The following is a 19,083-nucleotide window of genomic DNA, read 5'->3' on the forward strand; positions in this document are numbered from 1 at the left end:
GGCTGCTTTTCTTGAGAATTAATCGCTGATATTTGAACACGGTGGTTTCAGACCAAAATGGGAAAAAAGTACGTGACATAAAAGGGCAGATCAGCAGTGAGCTGGTGGCCTCCCATCCACACGGGGCGACGTCCACCACCGTCGCACCACAGTCGCCGTCCGGGCTGCCGGGGGGCCCGTCCCCACTCCCTGCCGCCTTCCACCTGGCCCGCCGCCCTCACTCGCCACGCAGCTCCAGGAAGCACGTCAGGGACTCGAAGGCCTCGTGTGCCCGCATTTCTGCACATGACCACTCGAGAGCCACAGGGGCTCGAGAACCGGTCCGGGGACCCGAGCGGAGCCTGTGCCCTCCCCGCCCACACACCTCGACCCCGGGCCCCCCTCAGCCACACGCTGACGCTGGCCCCAAATACGCAGCCGACGGCCTGTCCCGCGGCCACACGGCACCACCTCCACCCCTGGCCGGCACCGAGGGGGCGGGCGGGCACAGGCAGAAGCAGGCACAGAGGAAAAGAGATGCCTGCTCGCCAGAGGAGAAGCAACTTAGGGCCCTGCGGTGCCAGGGACTGAGCAGAGGTGAGTGCTCAGTGCCGAGAGGGGTGCCCGCCGGCTGACTTCTGCCCGAGGCCGCCAGGAACCTCATACGCGGCTCTGTACCCCCAAGTGCCCCCACGCGGGCTGCCTTGGCCGGGGGCCCCGAACCCAGAAGGGGAGAGGGGGCGGAGGCAAGGGGAGGTGGAGGGTCACGCTGGCCATCACCTCCCGCTGGCCCCCCGTGTGCTGCCGATCAGAGCTCAGTGTCGGCCTCGGTTTCCCCGCTCTGCTCTGGCAATTAGTTCCCTAAACTGTAAAGAACTGAGCGGAGGTGAAAGGGAGACCAGCCCTCGCCTGCTGCTGGCTTGCATCCTGCAGGGACAGGAGGGTCACCACCTCTCTGGTCACGCTTCGTGCTGTCACCCAGCCCCGGCTCCCGGTGAAGCCACCTCAATGGGCCAAACACCCTGCTCCCCTGATCCCAAGCCTCCCGGTCTGTCGAGGGGCCAGAGGGTGGCCAGAGAGAAGGACCACTGTGACGGTACACCCGGAAAACGGGGATGAAAGGCTTCTCCCTGGTTCTCGACCACTCAGGAAGGGCACCAACTCCCCAGATCTGTTTTCCAAAGGCATCTGGCTGCCTTTTTACCCCCACCACGTTTTTCCGGACACTCCTCTCTTGAGCAGCTCTAGAAACACCAAAGCCTGGGGTCTGGTGGACAGGGCTGGAGGAGTAGGTTTCCAACACTCACAATCTGCATCTCACGTGGTGTCCTGAGAGCTCTCTGAGCGGGGGGCTGCATCCGCTGGGCTCCCCATAAATACCACGTGGCCCCACTTTCCTCCAGCGCCCGCCTCGGCCCTCCGTCTCGAGGTTCTTTCCCAGCACTGATAGACTCCCACGGACGGGAAGGAAGGCCGAGGGCCTGGCTGGCCCCAGGCCGCCCCGCCAGCTCCTCGGGGCTGTTAACAACAGGACTCACCCTCGTAGGACAGGACGTGGCCCTTCTTGCCCTCGTAGATGACGTGGCCCTTAGGCAGGCTGTCCTCCCGGCTGCGGTCCAGACGACTCGGGCTGTCCTCGCCGATGATCCTGGTGATGGTGCCTTTGTACAGGACGTCGGCCGGGGTGCCCTGCGGGCACGGAGCGGGTGAGCCCCCGGCAGGCTCCACACGGGGGTCCCTCGGGCTCGGCGGGCACGACGCGGGCGCGTCCAGCGTGCACACACGTGTGCCCTCCCAGCGCACACAGGCGCATGCACACACGCGCTGGGTCCACCAGTGCACACGTGTGTGCATCCACGTGCTGCTCCCAAGGCGGAGACAAAGCCCGGCGGAACAGCACCACATCAGGAAGGTGAATCCTAAGTGTGCTTACTGAGCGCCCGCCACGGAACGGAAACCATCCGGAGCCCCCTCTACCTACTAACTCGTTTAATCCTGGCAATAATCCTAAGGCAGGCACGGTCGTGATGCCTATTTCAGACGGGGAAACCGAGGCACTGAGCGGTTAGGTGACTTCACCCGGGGTCACCAGCTAAGGAGGGGCAGGGCTGGGATTGGAACCCAGGTCGTCCGGCCCTGGCGTCTGTGTTCCAACCTGAACTGTACGGGTTTTACCTTCTGAGAGCCCTGACGTGTTAAGCACCGACAGTAACTAATGGGGGTGCTGAGATCCTGTCCCTGTACTGTGCCCTGTACTGTGCCAGGCACCCCGGTTTCCCAAAGCAGGGTCTGTCAACCCCAGCACTATGACGCGTGGGGCCAGTGTCCTGGGTGTGTGAGATGCGTAGCAGGACCCCCAGTATCTATCCGCTAGATGCCAGACACCGAGCCTCCCCGATCTGCCCCTCTCCAAGGCGTAACAATCCGAGACGTCCCCAGACGTTGCCCAACGTCCCCTGGGAGGCAGAGCTGCCCACAAAGGAGAACCACGACCGTAGAGGGAGCTCTCCACGAGGGGAGGTATCCAAGCAGAGAGAAGACAGCCACAGGGAGTGCCATCCTGCCCTGGGCAACCTCCGAGAACATGAGCGTGGGGATCAGGTACTGACCCCCCAACCGGGTCAGACTGTTGGATGTCAAACAGCAGCTGTACAAACGAGTTGCCGGGTGGCCTGGGTCAAGTCACCTTGCCTCTCTGAACCTCAGTCTGTACGTCCACAAAACGGGAACAACCTCTGCATCTGTAATTCTCAAAGGCGCTTGACACAGACAAGCTCGCCCTAAATCGAGACGTCTCTCTCCTTCTTTTCCTAAGATTACTGGAGCCATTTCACAGATGTGGGGGTCCTACTGAGTGCCAAGCCCCGGACCAGCGAGCCCTGAGCGGTCCCAGAGAAACTCGTCTGCTGAGACACATCCCCCCCCTGCGGGCTAAGGGCACGTGCTGGGCTTTTCCTGCAGGCCCTGCGTTGCGAGGAGGGGGCAGGAGGGCGCTCTCGATGTGGACGACCTCCCCAGGCTTCCCCCAGCAAAGGCTCTGGCCGGGGTCTCCCCGCCCCCGGGGAAGCATCTGTGCGCAGCGCGGTAGAGCTGGGGGATAGCTGGGCGTCCCACCCGGGGCGCCCAACAGGGCCAAGCTGTCAGGACAGGCTCCTCCAGAGGCGGCCGCTGCCAGCACACCCCTTAGCCGGGTGGGGGCGGGCGCCATCAGAACCGGGCCTGTGACCGGGCCCCTCTCGGGCAAAGCAGGGGCTGAGCAGACACCACAACGGATGGTGGGAAGGGGCTCTGCTGGAGGCACCGAAGGCGGTCTGGGCTTCAGCAGAGGACGGGACGCGAAGGGCTGCGGACGCCGCCCCTGGGGACGACACACGGGGCGAACCCGTGCGGGCGGGGAGACTGTTTGCCTACGGCCTGTTTCGGGGACGGGAGCCTGCAGCCTCCCGGAGCGGACCCCAGCGAACTTCGCTCCCGGGGGCGGGAGGAGCCCCAGGGAGGACGGCGCGCCGGGGCCTCCTCCAGCCTGCGAAGGGGCGTCACGCCCGCTGGGTTCACGGGCGCGTGCGCGTGCCTGTGGTCTGTGCCGGGTTTCCCCGCCGCCACCCGGAAGCGAGGCCGTGGGAGCGTCTGACTCCCACGTGTTCTGGCAGCTGTCACCCTCTGCGAAAAACAGCCGACGGGGTGTGAGTGACCGAAACGGCGTGGGTCACAGCTGCCGGGAAACCCAGGGCAGGTGGGCTCCGAGGGGACCCGGAATTCGACCCTTAATCACAACCGGCCCCTTGAGAAAGACTCCGGGAGGAGTGCTTTTCCCCAGAGGGGAAACCGAGTCAGGAGGGGCCGTCCCCTGCTCGAGTGAGTGGGTGGCAGAGCGGGGACCTGAACACCCCGGCCTGACTTTTGCCCCGGGTGCTCGTTCTTTGCACTCAGCGAGGCTGCCTCCCGAAGCCTGTTATTTCAAAACCTACAGCTTTCCTTCCCCTCTGTGGTCTGATCTGAGGCCACCGGGGTCGAAAACGCCTCCCTGCCGCCCAGCCTATGGCGGGACGCGGCGCCTCTAACGTGCGTGTGGGTGGGGCGGGGGGTGTCGCGCGAGCCCGTCTGTGCACCCGCCTGTCCCGCCGTGTGTGTCCGTGCCTGTGTCCTGTATGCGAGCGTGTCTGCACGTGTACTTAGGGGCACGCCCACACGTGTGTTCTGGCTCCTCGTTCTCCGGCACCGTGTTCTAGGGCCAGACGCGGCTGGGCACGAAACCCCGGGTCCGCTGCTCACTAGCCATGTGACCTCAGCTTTAATCTCTGGGCTTCGGTCTTCTCATCTATAAAATGGGCTATCCTAGCATGGGCTCTGTGCCAGCATAAAGCATCTTGTCTGGACCTGGGTGGAAGGAAGGAAAATAAAGCCCGGGGAGCTAAGGACCCCAGGAGCCGGTGGTGTCACACTTCGTGCTCACTGGCCAGGGAGGAGAGGGTTCAACGTGTCCCGGATGCACAGGGAGCCCCCGGCCTTGGTCAGGTGGAGAACAGAGCCCCCCCCCCCCCCCCCCCCCCATCTGCATCACAGGAGGGCCTCGTGACCGACTCCCCCCAGGGGTGGGGGCCGGCTCGGCCACAGTGTGGAGCACCTGTCCGCAAACAGCCTGAAGGTGGCCTCCCCTCCCTGCTCCAGGCACCGCGGCCCTCACTGGCCCTCGCCCGTGTGGAGACGCGCCCACTCGCCATTCCGAGACTCCTGCAGGAGGCTCACCCCCGAGAAGTCTCCCCGACTTGCCCGTCCGTGTGGCCTCAGCAGGCCCGGGCATTCTGAATCATGGTGCGTCACTCAGTTTGGAGCACCGGGCACTCTGAAGTCACCCGCCCCGTTCTCACGGCCTGTGAGCCCCGGCCTACGTCCTCCGGCTACCCAGCCGGCCCCCTGGGAGCAGCCACTTCTGCGTTTTGCTCAGCACCTGGGGTGCGTGGCTCCACACAGACAAGAGAAACGACCATGGAACGAGCTGCTGTGCCCAGGACATCATCACACCCACCGATAGACAGGTGCCATGCGGTGGCACCAGGGGGAACAGAGGGGCCGGCCCACGGCTCTGCCTGCGGTCAGGGCCGCGTCTGGAGCCGCGGCCCGCGGGTCCTCCCCCCGCCCCTCGTGCGGTGCCCCGGGACACCTACGTGGGTGATGGAGCCACGGTACGTGATGGGGCTCTCAGAAGGCACCCGCGTGCCGGGGATGCCCTTGGTGATGCTTCCTCCCGGAACCGAGCCCAGAGACGTCCCTAAAAGACACGAGACACGGGGCATAAAGGGTGTCCACAACCCCTTCCCAGGTCCCGGCCCTAAAAGCCACCCAGACCGGGCTCCTGGTGACCGGCGAGTCCCCCCTTGGGGTCTCCCCTGGGGCAGAAGGTCCCCCTGGCCCTAAACGGCAAGGTAAACAATCAGGAAGACAGGGTTCTGGACCCTGTGGGAGCTGATGATCCTCGGATTTGGGATCAAAGTACCCGTTCCTCCCTCGACCCTCCTCCAAAGAGCACAGGGGCACCCGCTAGGGACGCAGGGCAGGATCCGGGCCTCACGCCCACCCCTCACGCCCTCACCTCTCAGCACAGATGTCTCCTGGGCTGTGGGCACCCCCAGGTTCTCTGGGGGCCCAGCCTGGCCCCGCGGGGACAGCTGCTCCTGCTTCACTCCGCTGAAGGGCGCTGGGGACGGGTGAGAGCGGTGAGCCACGCAGCACAGGTGCAGGGGCCTGGGGCGACGGCCCCCACCTAGCCCTACCCAGGGGCCGGGCTTCGGCACCCTCCCCTCAAGCCCCCAACGTGGACAGCTGGAGCCCCGCCCGGGCCATCGAGGTGGGGGGCCCAGATCCTTACCCAGCTTCTTGGGGTCCATGGCAAGGGGCAGCCCCATGGTGATGGGGCCCACAGGGGCCTTGGCGTGCTCTGAGTAAGGGACGTGGAGCTGCACCGACATTCCCTGTGGGGGGCAGAGGTCACGGGTTCACGGGCGCCCTCGCAGTCCCTCCACCACACGCCCAGCCAGAGCGTCCTGACGCCCCTTCTGCGAGAGCCCAAGGGGAGGGGCACGCCGGAATCCCACGCAGGCGGGGAGCCGGGGGCTCAAGTCCCAGGCCGCTGCTCAGCTGAGTCACCACGGTCAAGTCCCCAGCTCTCCTGGGCCTCGATCCCCTCACCTGCGAAGCGGCCATCAGGAGCCGGTGGGGCGTAAAGGAAACGGTGCGCACGTGTGGTCCGGGGCAAAGCGGACACCCGGCCCCGCCCCTCCCCGCACAGGCGGATACGTCAGGGAGGCGAAGGGGCAGGCAGCCACAGACGGCTCACCACGCGCTGTCGAGTGCATCCGACCTTCCGTTTCACAGAGGGGAAACCGAGGCACAGCAAGTTTAGGTAATTTGCCCAAGGCCACACAGTCTGGCTGCAGAGTCCGTGCTCTTGACTGCCCGAGTCCCCAGGTCCTGGGGCAAACTCCAGCCCGCTCGGACTCTAGCAGTGAAGGGCACAGAGACGACCCCGGCCCCTCGGGTGCCCAGCCCCCACCGAGGCACCGTTGTTTCCGATGCCCCTCTTTACAGACGGAAAGCCTGAACCCCAAAAGAGGAAGGGGCTGTTCTCTGGGCACCAGGCCACACAGATGCTCCGGTGGGGGGGGGGGGTGCTGACCCTCCCGCCTCACCTGGGAGATGGCGTTCATTTGCCTCTCGAGGACGCTGGGGTGCTTAGCGGAGGAGATGAGGGGCGGCGGGTTGGAGATGGTGGGTGGGCGAGGCAGGACGGGCCGGGCGCTGTCATGGAGGCCCAGGGGCAGTGGGTGACCTGTAGGGCACACGCCTGTCCGTCACAGGGCCCCTGCCAGACAGACCACCCCCCACAGGCGCCTGTCCACACGCGCCCTTCCCTCCCTAGGGAAGCCTCCCTCCACCCTGCCACAGCCCAGCCCCCGTCTAAGCCCCTCACCTCCAGCCCGGACCCCCTTTAACTGGTCTCCCCGTTCCCACTTTACCCCCTCCCCCGCCAACAGCAGCCCATTCCCCTCAAAGGAATTCTGAAAAGCCTACTGGTTCACATCCTCCCCTTGCTGTTTGCCTTCCGTGGCTCCCCACTGCCCCCAGGATGAACTCTTAAACTTTGACACGGCTTTCAGGTGCCCCCGACCTGGTGCCCGTGGTCTCCCCGGACCCACAGCTTGGGCACCAAGCTTCCACCGAGGCAGCCGGATTCTGTGTCTCAAGTTTCTCCCGCTCTTTCCTACCTCCGACCCTCTGCACGTGCAGTTCCTCTGCCTGGCCTGTCTCGCCCTGTTTTGCTCCTGGCTCGTTTATCCCACTCATGCTTCGGGATCAGCTCTGCTTAGGACGGCCTTTGCTGACATCACAGCCCTTAGCAGTCCCCAGATGTGCTACTTCTGTTGCTGGCGGGCCCCGGCAGGACTGGAGGACCCAGAAAGAATCTCAACCCCCGGCTGAACGTATCTGTAAACCAAAGCAGGTCCCTCCCCTCCTCCCTTCCCCCCAGACTTTTCTTTCCACCTGCCCATTCTCTAGCTCTAAGTCACTGGTGGAAGACAGAGCCCCACTCTAGGGCTGCCCCCTCACCAGCGCAAGTACCTCCTATGGCTCCCTACTGCCAGTGGCTTCAACTCTAATCCTGCACGTTTCTCTAATCTCAAAAGACCCCCTTCTTTCCCTTCACCGACCAGACCATCCGTCTTGCTGGGCCCCATCAGATTCTAAGATCCCTCCGCATGCAGCTCCAAACCAGTGCCAAGAGTTGGCACCCAATGACTGACTGCACTGGCCGACCGAGCTCGGGCCGAGCTACTCACCAGGCGGGGCGTAGGAGAAGGCCGAGGGGTCAGGGGCGTGCGGGGAGGCCTTGATCACCTCACGAGGGGGCACAGGGAAGGGCAGGCCCGACGTCCAGCACGGAGGCTCTGTGGGCAGCTTCTGGCCGTCAGCTGCAAAGGCCGAGAAGAACACAGGCTTCTCTGCTGAGGGGATGAGGCAGGGCCGTCAGCCGTACTTGGCCAGCCCCGCCCAAACAAGGCTCTCCTGCGCCCACTGGACTGGCCTTGGGCAAGGATGGGGTCCTGGCCAGTAGTAAGGGGGACTATGCTGGGAGCCCACCAAGTCTGCAGGCCAGCACCGCCCTGAGCCCCTGAGATCCCAGGGAGCTTCTGAGCCGCAGCGTGCCAGGCAAGCGAGGGACCCTGGACCAACCTCCAAGGCAGGGGCTGGAGCTGGTGGCCTGGGCCCCGCCGCCTGATTTTGTATGGACACTCGCTCTGGAGCACGGCCGCGTCCGCCCGTTTATTTACTGTCTACGGCACAGCTGAGTAGCTGCAGCAGAGACCGTCTGGCCCGTAAAGTCTGAAACATTGACTGTCCGGCTCTTTCTAGAACAAGCTCGCTGGCCTCTGCACAGTGACGAAGGCTTGCTTCGATACGTATGCCCTGGCAGGAGGGCCGACTGGAGGTGCAGACCCTCGGGATAACAACGACCACCACGGCCGCCTGTTTGCTGAGCACGTACTGTGTGCCAGGCACTGTGCTAAGCATCCCGCCAGCATGGATCCAAGGAGCAAGCTTGCGAGAAGGAGGCCGTTACCAGATCTGTTGCGTGGAGGGGGAAACTGAGGTACAGACACATCGGTGGAGTTATCCAAGGTCACCATCAAATACGTGGCCAAGTCGGGATTTGAACCCTCAACCTCCTGGCCTCTGCAGCCACAGATAACAGAACAGGAGACGAAGGCCCTCCCACAGCCTCCCACGAGCCGGCACTCGAAGCCCTGTTTGTGTACCGACTCGTTTATCCTCACTGCACCCTAAACGGAACTATCACCGCCTCCATTTTACAGCTGGGAAAACTGAGGCCAGGAGAGGCAAAGTCATCAGGTCAAAGGCCCACCGCTGGGAGGGGAAGCAGCTTCGAGCCCGGGCGGTCAGGCTACAGACTGTGACCTTAACCTTCACTAGGCACTGTGCCCACAGGAAGATGAATGAAAGCTGGCCCCAGGTTCTCAGGCCTGGGGACACCCCGCAGCCACGGCCAGAGGCCAGGGGCCCAGGTCTGTGGTCACGGCATTCGCCCGCCCACCTCCTACCCTCCTGAAACCTGCCCCAAGCTCCAAACCTCTCCCTTGAGAGCTGGCTCAGCGACTAGGGGAGGTGAGTGGCTGAGAAGCCAGGCAGGAGACACAACTGGGAAACCCCAGAACTCTCCACCCCTGGGGCAGGAACCAGCAGGCAGGTGTGGTCTCTCGGGCCACCTCCGATGGCGCAGGGAGGCTCTGAAGGCCCACGGGAGCGTTAGCACGGAGCAGCGAGGCCTGCCACGGGCACAGCAGGTGGCGGCGCAGGTGGGCCCGCTCCGGATTCTCCACAGCTCTCCCACGAGAGACCGAGCCCCCGGGACCCATGCCCTGGTGAGGCGGGCAGCCCACAGGAGGGGGTCGCAGATGTGGGGAACAACCGCGTGTAGGCATTCAACAGCCCCTGATGGAGGCGCCCCCACAGGGCCTGGCCTGAACACCCCCCCCCCGGGGCCTTGCTCGTCCAGCTACCCACCCCTGCCTCCTGCAGCTCAGCCTGGGCTGTGGTGGGCAGGGGTGGGGGCTGGGGGGCTCCTGGGGCCGGACCAGCCTGGGCGGGAGGCCAGGGGCCTGGAGAGACAACCTGTTCCTCCAGCTGGCCCCGGGGGAGCCCACGCAGGAGCCGGGAAGCCCGGAGCTCCCGAGAGACCAGAATGGTGCCTGAGGCCAGGGGCGCTGTCTGCCGCGGGGAGCCGTTCCAGGAAAACAGCCCCCCCCCCCCCCGCTGCAATCAGAAACCACCGGTGGTGGCACCCAGGACGCGCCCATGACCTGTCCCAGCAGGTCCTGGCTGGCCCCGGGTGATGCCCGGCCACCCGAGGGTGGCCTAGCCCTGCTCAGATCCGGCACGGGTCAGAGCTGCTTGGGGCCCTGGCCTTGCCACGCAGCAAACCCCTGGGCTGGTGCCCCGAGCCTGGAATGTTCTCCAGAGCCAGGCCCGGCTCCTCCCTGTAGTGAGGCGTCCTGGTCCCAGCGTGGGGGGCTGGCAGGGTCCCGGGAGAAGGCAGACACCCCGCGCCCTCATCCCCACTCGGGTCCCTCAGCGGGCCCGGCTGCCTTCTGCCTCTGAAACAAACTCCCCGCCTCCGCGGTCACCCTGCAGTCCAGACTGCCACCACAGCTGGTCGGGAGCAGCACGGTGGCCTCCCCCATCTGCCCACAACTCCCTGTAGCCCTTCCTCCTCAACAATGGCCAGAGAGAGGGGGACATCTTTCCAAAATATAAATCAGATTACTCCCCACAGCACAGACACATCAAAATGCCTCCCAAAGAGGCCTCTCCTACACCCGAGACAGAATCCCTGTAGCACCGTGGCCTACGAGGCCCTACGTAATCCGGGCCCCAGTTTTCCTGCTCTGATCCTCTCTCCTACCCCCTCACCGCCCATATCCACCTTTTGGCAGCTCCCCAAACACACCAAGCTCGTCCCTACCCCAGGGCCTTTGCGTGTGCTATTCCCTCTGCCTGGAATGAATGCCCTTTCCCCACATCTTCCCATGACCTCACCTCCACAGAGACCCCTCCTCTGAGCCTCCCCGACCCTGTTTCGTTCTTTAATTACGTGAATGACTCCTTCTTTCTGCGTGTGTCCTGGCTTAACGTCCTTCTCAACCACAAAAAGAGCCCTCGATCCCTTCACCTTGCTCACTGCCAACTCCCCGCCGCCTGGCACGGCACTCGGCCATCACAGGTGTTCAACAAGTGTCCCGACCCAGTGGCCAGCAGACAGCCTGCGTGCCGGCCAGGATGCACCCCCGCCCGCCCGTGTGGGTGGCGTCTAAGACTTCGCGCAGCAGGGGAGAGTGGACTCGGGGAGGCGAGGGGGCAGGATGACTACACGGGGCATGTCTGGCAGGCCCGTGTCACTAGTGGGAAGCGTGGAGCGGGCCTCCCTCAGGGACGGCCCTGCTTTTTGTTCTCACACAGGCGCACAGCAGCACCCTCAAGGGGGCCCACGGCCAAGGGCCAATCCGGCTTCCTAGGGAAGGGCTCTGTACGTGAGAAGCGGGTGCAGGTGGCACCCGCCCTCCGACCCCTCGAGCGGCCAGCGGGACCCGAGGCTGGCCCGGCGCGGGGGGGACCCTGGAGGAACTGCGCCCAGCACCTCTGATGCGCACCGACCCACCGCGCGCCAGGCTGAACGGGGAAGGGCGCCCCTTCGGGGACACGGGCCTGGAACTTCCTGGGCCCGATGGGGAGTGTGAGGCAGAGAGAAACCGCAGAGCGCAAGAAACCACGCCTGGCCCGTCTCCTGACCTTGAGCTTCCCGTGGCCACAGCAAAGCGCGCCCCGGGCAGCTGCCGTAACACAGCTGCTCCGGGAATTACCCCACGGGCTCCCCGCTGGACCCGGCGACCTCGGCCTGGAGCAAGGTCAGGGTGAGCGCTGGAGTGGGGCAGCGCTTCCGGCCCGGGGCCCAGGGCCGCTGCCAGCTGGGCGCCGAGCCTCCTCTACGGCTCTAGAAGCTCACACGTGGGCGGAATCCCGTGGAATCAGAGGCTGCGCCACAGACGCGCTTGCGTGCAGACACGGCGTCTTTGAACAACTTCTAACGTTGCCAGTGCCGAGAAACCAGATCTCACGTGAAAACACAGGTTCCTGGCTTGTCCGGAAGAACAACGGCAGGCCCGCACCGCCACGGGGTGACTCGGCGGAAGCCAGCGGGTGCCCGCCTCAGACCAGGAGCTCCCGGTTCGCCACCGTTCCCAGCATGCCCCACTGCCTCGCCTCCACCGCTTCCGCTCACCTACCCGGCTTGCCTGCCCCTACAGGCTCGGAGCCACGACAGCCGGCCCACGCGCACGGACGGCCCTCATCCCCGTCCCCGTCGTGCCCCCCACGCCCCCCTACTCTCCACCACGGCCACGGGCGCCCACTCACCCTCCTTCTCGGCAGGAGGCACGGGGCTCCTGCTTTTGCCTCGGGGGCTGCTGCCGGGCTGCTGTGGGGTGTCGTTCTCCGGCTGCAGGTGCTGTGGCGGCGGGGGGGCAGGGGGAGCCGCGTCCTCCCGGGGGGGCTCGTGGACTTTGGTGACCTGCTGAGAGAAGCGAGGGGAAATGAGTATCCTGACAGGCCGTCCGTGGGCCGCAGAGATCGGGGAAAGCCTTCCAGGCCCCCCGCAGGTGACAAGCCCGAAGGCCAAGGCGGCGAGGTGTTCAAAGGCGCGCAGCTCAGGGGGCGGGAGGGTAGGTCTTTGCAGAAGGGGCGCGGGGTGTGGCCGCCCGTGCCCCCTGCCCCGAGTCTCCGCGGGTCTGGGAGGTCGGGACGGACGAGCAGGACCGCGCCCGGCCCCGGCAGCTGGCCATACAGCACAGCCTGGCCCGCCCCGTGCCCCTCACTCCGAAAGCCCCCCAGCCCACAGCCCCCCGGCCGCACCTCCTCAGAGAGGCCGGGCCGTTGTGACGAGGGGGCTCCTCCGAGGGGCTCTGCCTGCGCGGCCTCGGGGCTCCCCACAGCCTCTCCTGGGGCGCCTCCCACGGGGTCTCCCCGCCTTTCTGCCCACGGCGCCGAGACGGCCGGGGGATGTCCTGCCCTCCCTGGTCTGGGGGAGCTCTGGAGAAGCCTCGGGGGGCAGGGCGGAGGTGGGCACGGTGGGCGCGGCCCCTCGGGCCGCAAGGGCCCGCGCGGGCACCGGGCCGGGAGGGCGGGAGGGAGACCCGCAGGCCGCAAGCTCCCTGGTTCCTCCAGAGCCCCACCCTGCACGCCCGCCAGAGCCCTGGAGCTGCTCCCGCCTCATCTCCACGGGGATTTCTCCAGGAAACAGGAGGCTGCCGGGAAGGGCCGAGAAGAGCGAGGCTGCAGGTGCTGGCCCCCCCCCCCCCGGCCCCCCCGGAGCTGGGCACCCGCCCTCCTGCGCCGCCTCCCTGAACCGGGGCTGAAGGTGGGGGGCGCGGGGGGGGCTGCTGCCTTCCTCGCAGGAGTCCTGGGGTGCGGGAGGGACGCCCGGGCACTCACGATCGGGGGTATGGCGGCCGCCCGCTGCTTCAGCTGCTTCAGGTCCAGCGGCTTCTGGGGGGAGGCGTTGGCCCTGGTGTCACTGCTCGGGGTGAGGAGGCTGGGCCGTGGTGACAGCAGCCTGAGGGGGAGAGGAGCGTCAGCCCACAGGCTCACCGCTGGCCTCTCCGGGCTCCAGCCCTGCAGGACCCGGCCGGAGGGGGCCGCCAGAAGCGGGGCAAATGTCCAGGGTCACCCGGCCGAGGAGACCAACCAGGACGCGGCGGGGTGGGGAACGGGGCCAGGCGACTCCTCCCTCCCTCCTCTGGTCCCGGCCGGGTCCGTGAGGAGCCAAGACCCGCTCCAAGCCCAGCCCAGAGGCCCAGGCCAGGATTCAATACCCCCCACCCCCGAGACAGCCCCAGGCAAGCAAAGTCCCAGGGAGGCCGAGACTCGGGGCCCGCGCCGCGCAGGGCTCTTCCAGAGCTGCAGCAAAGCCGAAGACTCAACCAGATTAAGGCTCGGCGAGCTTAAGAGATTCAGGGAGATTATTCATCACCCACACAGGGGAGGCTCAGGTGCCCGGCGTGGAGCTGAGTGGACCCCACGTACTGGAGGCAGGAGCCGGGGAAGCCGCCCGCTGAACCAGAACTCGCACCTCACCGGCCCGCCGCTTCTGAGGCGCTGGAAGCACACGGGCTGCAAGCTTCGTGTGGAGGGCCCGGTCAGCGTGCACCCGTCTGCCCATCAGCCACAAGCACGGCCGCGAGCCGAACCGGGCCCGTAAGTGCTTCATTCCGCAGAGCGCGGTCGCCTCGTCTGCTGCTGACACACACGACCGGGAACCCGCCCGGGGCACCTGGCAGGGCCCAAGTGGACGCCAGGGACGGGGCCCCGCCCGTGCAGGGGCACCCAGACACAGCCTGCCCTCTTCACGGGCGTCACCTCCTTCAGGAAGTCCTCAGGGATTTCCAGGAAACCCCAGAGTACTGGGCACAGCAAGCTGCCACAGCCCCTATCCGCCTCCCTCGTCGGCAAGGGGTCTCTGGGGTGGGATCTCAGTCTGCCCCGGCCTGACCCTCACCTACCCACCGGGGCTGCCAGGTTCCCGCCCAGCTCCTGAGTCCCTCCCGAGACCTGCACTTGCTGAGCACACAGCAGACCCAGCGCTGTGCCCGGGGAGCACGGAGAGACCCGGGATCCAACCTCTGCCTGAGGGACGCCACCGGTGACCCATCAGGGCGCGCGAGGGCACTGGCCCTGGGCTGGGACTCGCCCGGGGGCGGGGGGGCAAAGCTGAGGCCGGGTCCCCACGGCCAGAGGGCTCTGTTGGCACAGCCCCTACTGTGTGCCGTGACCGGGTCAGGCGACGCCACGTGCAGACCGTAAGCCACAGCCGCCGCCTTCCAGGCAAGGGCCGTGACAACGAGGACGTGGCTCGCGGCTCTCTGCGCCCAGCTGCCGGAGCCAGACGCCCAGCCGCCGGAGCCAGACGCCCAGCCGTGAGGTAAACGTGCCTCCTTCCTGGGGACGGAACAGGGCGCACACCCGACTCGAGGCCTGGGCGCCTTCTGCTCTCCGTGGTGGCCGAGCCGCCGAGCCGCCGAGCCACGGCCATGACAGCCCGTCCTGCGGGTACCGCCTCCCGCCCGCGTCTGCCACACGCTCGGCTGAGCAGAGACAGACGCGGTGACGCCCGCCGGGGCTGCCCCTGGCGCGCGGGGGAAGGTCGTCCTGACTTCTCCGTGCTCCGCCGGCCTCCACGGTCCTCCCCGCCTGCTCCCCCGCCCGCCCGCCCTCACCTCTCTACCTGCCCTGCTCATGCTCCGAGGGCTTCGGGCCTCCCTCCCCTGTGGCCGCTGCCCCTCCCTGCCCCCCTGCACCAGGCACCCCAACGGGCGTGAGCACCCGCGCCATCAGCAGTCCTGATGTTCCCCACCTGCCTCAACTGCCCCCTCAGCCGGCCTCCCCTCCCCTCCGCCTGCCAGCATCCACTGAAACCAACGGGCCCTCGTTAACCTGAACTTAAGAACGAACACGCTGCAGCCGCTGCGGAAGAAGCCTGGCAGTTACTGCAAAGGCAAGACGGTTACCATCTGACCTGGCGGTCCCACTCTGGGGGCGTCTGCCCAGGAGAACTGAGGACACGGGTCCACACACGCACGCACAAGGTCGGTTCGCTAAGGTCGCAGAGGCACTGTCGCCACAGCCAAAAGGTGAGAAACCACCCATGTGCCCAGAATCGGCTTCAAGGATACACAAAACGTGGTCCGTCCACACGGTGAAATAGGAGTCAGCCATAAGGGGGAGAAAGTACCGGGAGGATCTGGAAAACCACGTGCCAAGTGACAGAAGCCAGACGCAAAAGGCCACACGCATGAATCCACCGGGATGAAATGCCCAGAGGAGGCAAATCCAGAGACAGAAGCTAGGGGAGTGGGGGGCCGGGGGCGGCGCGGGGAGGGGGGCTGAGCACAGCGTTTCTCTGGGGTGGGGGTGGGGGGTGACGAAAACGTTCTGGGCTTCAACGGCCGTGATGGCCGCACGTCTCTGTGAACAGACTAAAACCCGTTCCGCTCAGCTGTGCACGTTAACGGCTACGTAGTACGCTATGTGAATTATATCTCAATAAAGCTGTCACGAAAAAAAAAAAAAAAAAAAAAAAAAAAAAAGAACGTACCGTACGCCAACCGTAAAATCAAGAGTTTGATTAACCGTATTGCTTCCAGGAACAGTAAGATGTCGTATTTGATGCATACACAAAAAACACAGACACAAGTATTAAAGTTGAGAAGTAACATTTTGTGTCTGCGTAAATGCTTTCAGAGCACGCATAAAGCAAAGTGTCTGGTCCCCGCCAAATGGGCCGTGAACCAGGGCCTTCCCCTGGAGCCTGCGCCTGCCTTGGTTTCCCCACCTCCTCACCCAGGGAGGGGCAAGTCAGACTGGAGGGCAGAAGGGCGGGGGCTGCCCCTCTAAGGCTCTCCACAAGCAAGCGCTGGGGGCACGCACAGAGACCCGGACCCCTCTTGCCTGAGCACCCCCACAGAGGGAGGCAGGAGCTCAGTGGGGACTGGGGCCACGGGCGCCACGCTCCGCAGCCAGCCCCACCCCTCACTGTAAGAGGGTGGCATCCCAGAGCAAGGGTCTGGGTTCAAGTCCTTCACAGGCCTCAGGGTCCGGAACCCCCAAAGGCACGGGAAGACGGGCGCTCCCACCGCTCCCAACCTCCCCTCGTTCCAGCAGCCACAGCGGCTGAGCACCGCCTCCAGGAGCCTCCTCAGGGGCGGCTGGGCCTCTGTTCTCTTTCCTTTGTTTTCTTGGAAGACAGCAGCTTTTATTTTCCTCTCGGGAGGCCCGGGTGGGGCGGGGCTCTCGGAGCCTGGCACCAGCCATGTGACCCGGGAGAGGCAGGGGAAGGCGGCAGCACGGCCGGGAGCAGTTCAGGGCTCACGCTCCCCGTTCTAATCCCACCTTCAGCCGTATGACTGAACCACTGTGCCTCAGTTTCCTCATCTGTAAAATGGGCATGAGGACCGTCACCCCCTCCCCACCCCTGCCACCGGGAACTGTTCTCTGGGGGAACAAGGGAGCACACACACAGAATACCGACAGCAGCACCCTGGGCTGAGCAGGACAGGGGATCTCCCAGTCACTGTGGGTTTCCTTCCCACGCTGGAGGGCCAGGGCTGGAGGGGGGGTGACCGATGAGCAACAGGGGGCTGGGGACGCTCTGGGTCTGCGACAGGGCGCCCCTCTTCACTAGTGCCCCCCTTGGCTTCCCCATTATCACCAGGCTGAGATCATCCTCGCTGCCACGCTGGGGCTGGAGAGGGAGGGAACCTGTCACCTCCTCTGTCACCTTCTCCCCGCCCATCTCCCTCGCTCCACCCCACCGCAGGCCTCTTTGGCCTCCACCGAGCAGAAGCTCATGCGGCCACAGGGCCTTTCCCCTGCCTGTTCCTGCCCACACCTCCCACCACCGGCTCTGATCGCCCTCCCACGCCACCTCCTCAGAGGCCTCCCTGACTGCTCCCCACACCCCGATCTTCCCATCACCCACTCATCGCAGGAACAGTTGTTCCGCCCCTTTAATGTTCCCGTGCCTTGCTGGCCGCTCCTACCAGAGCAGAAGCGCTCTGGAATCAGGGCTCACCCGTTCTGTTCCCAGCATCCCTCCCACCTAGAAGGGCACCTGACGCGCACTGGTGCCCAGTGATTTACGGAATAAAGCAACGACAGGGAAACTGCTGGTAGGATTCTTGCAGAATTTCAAGGGCGCGGTGGAAGAACCCACACTCCAGCGGCTCTCGGAGGAAACCTGCAGCGTTCCCGCAGCGGACCCACAGGCGGCAAGCTGTTCGCTGAGCACCTAGCGTGTGTGAGCCTGGCACCAGGCCTGTCTGTGCCGCTCACGGTGAGCCCGCAGCGGGGACACTGAGGCCCGGGGGAAGGGGCTCTCCGAGGTCCCCAGCCCACGAGAAAGTGCCAAGGCACCTTCTCTGGAAACTGGGACAGAGGAGGGCAGGCGAGCTCTAGGCTTTGCAATCGGGGCCACTATCTCTGGTCGGCAGCCAAGAAAACTCCCGGCCAAGCTGCCTGCAGAAGGTGACAGACAGCGAGAGCAGAATAGGATTCCTCCCTCCAAAGGTCGGCCGGCGGGGGCCAGAACCACACGCATCTTGGGCGCGTCCAGGGCCGCCCGGCTCACCACACCAGGGCCGCCAGGCGGGAAGGAGGGCGGGAGGGGGCGGGCGGCCAGGACCTGGGGTCGTGCGGGGGCCCACCCGTCCCGCCAGCCCTTCCGGGAGGCCCTGGCTGCCAGGGCCTGCTCTGACGCATCTTGCCTGCGCGGCCGCGGCCGGGGGCGGGGGGGGAGGGAGGGGTGGCAGGCGGCCAGCCAGGAAGAGGTCAGCGAGCTGGCCTCAGTCCAGCCTGGCTCTGAGGGCGGGGGCCCAGCCTCGGTCACACAGGGCGTGACTAAACCAGGTGTCCGGACTCCCAGCCCGGGGCTGCTGCTCTCCGGGGATCGAATGCTGGACGTCCAGGCGGGAAGAGGGGACAGAGCCAGACCCAGCAGGACGGGGCAGGGGGAGGACACGTTCCCCGGGTGGGGCTGTTCTGCTGGGGGTGCGGGGCCTTCAGGCCCGGCCAGAGGGCTCCGGGGGGTGAGGGGGGCTGAGCCCAGCCTTCCCAGCTCCCCAGTCTGGGCAGGCCACGTGAGCCCAAACACACTCCGGGAGGCGGCTTATCAGCACGGCTGCCCCATGAGCTCAGCACTCTTCCCGCTAAGAGCAGAAACATATGTTTCCATGACTCCGTCCCCACGGCCAGCAGGAGCAGGGTGGGGAGCAGTCCGCCCTGACCCCATCACCCAGGCACAAAGAGCGAGCGGAGTGGCTGGACCCTGGCCGTGGGCCCAATCCTCCACTGAGGGCACTGTTTTCCAAGGGCAAGCTCAGGAGCTCTGAGCCCCCGGAAGCTGGCCCGGCCTCTGCCTGTCACAGGGCCACCCACCAGACTGTCCTCCTCCTGACACGGGTGGGGTGAGGCTGCCGGTGGTGGCCCCCAGGGACCCCTGGAGACGGAAACCTGGGGACAACGTGGCTCATCTCCTTTTGTGGAACGTGTGAAGACCCAACGAGCTCTGGGTGAATCTGATTTCCCCATGGAATGTTCTAGAACTTGCCATTCTAACGTGCCCCAAGGTGAATCACGGGGCAGAGGAAAGGCTCCGAGTGAACTCGGCGATTTGAAAGTCAGATTTTCCTCCCTCTCGCTCTGCCCAGAACTTTTCCGAGAGACGGGAGAGGAGAGACAACAGACCGCACTGTTTTTAGTCAAAATAAAAATGACCCGCCTGCCTCACTAGAAAACATTCCTCCAGTGTCCAGATGTGGGTGGGAGTGGGCCTCTGTACCTCTGCCCTCAGCTGCCCGCAACCGGCCCCGAATCCGGGGTACGAGCTTTGCTTCTGGCCGAGGGTCTCAGGGTCCCCAAGCATCTGTGCCAAAAGTGGCTAAAATCCAGCGCTCCGGGGCTTGGGGTGAGAACCGTCCTGTGCCA

General features: G+C 65.5%; 1 protein-coding gene across 23 annotated transcripts in view; it reads right to left on the reverse strand.

Annotated features, from left to right (window-relative positions):
• The window catches only part of NCOR2 (nuclear receptor corepressor 2), a 183,099-nt gene that overhangs the window by 22,201 nt on the left and 141,815 nt on the right, over nt 1-19,083 (reverse strand). For 20 of the 23 annotated variants that reach the window (XM_030336915.1, XM_030336910.1, XM_030336912.1 and 17 more), the window contains 8 exons: nt 13,039-13,159; nt 11,965-12,121; nt 7,815-7,979; nt 6,666-6,805; nt 5,846-5,948; nt 5,570-5,674; nt 5,145-5,248; nt 1,518-1,668 (listed from right to left, as the gene is read on the reverse strand). In XM_030336915.1, coding sequence (XP_030192775.1) covers nt 1,518-1,668; nt 5,145-5,248; nt 5,570-5,674; nt 5,846-5,948; nt 6,666-6,805; nt 7,815-7,979; nt 11,965-12,121; nt 13,039-13,159 — 1,046 coding nt within the window. The remainder of the gene's footprint in view (nt 1-1,517; nt 1,669-5,144; nt 5,249-5,569; nt 5,675-5,845; nt 5,949-6,665; nt 6,806-7,814; nt 7,980-11,964; nt 12,122-13,038; nt 13,160-19,083) is intronic. The other 3 variants (XM_030336918.1, XM_030336909.1, XM_030336907.1) reach the window with 2 other exon arrangements.

The sequence above is a fragment of the Lynx canadensis genome, chromosome D3, assembly GCF_007474595.2.
Source record: "Lynx canadensis isolate LIC74 chromosome D3, mLynCan4.pri.v2, whole genome shotgun sequence".
In the NCBI taxonomy this organism is placed as follows: Eukaryota; Metazoa; Chordata; class Mammalia; order Carnivora; family Felidae; genus Lynx; species Lynx canadensis.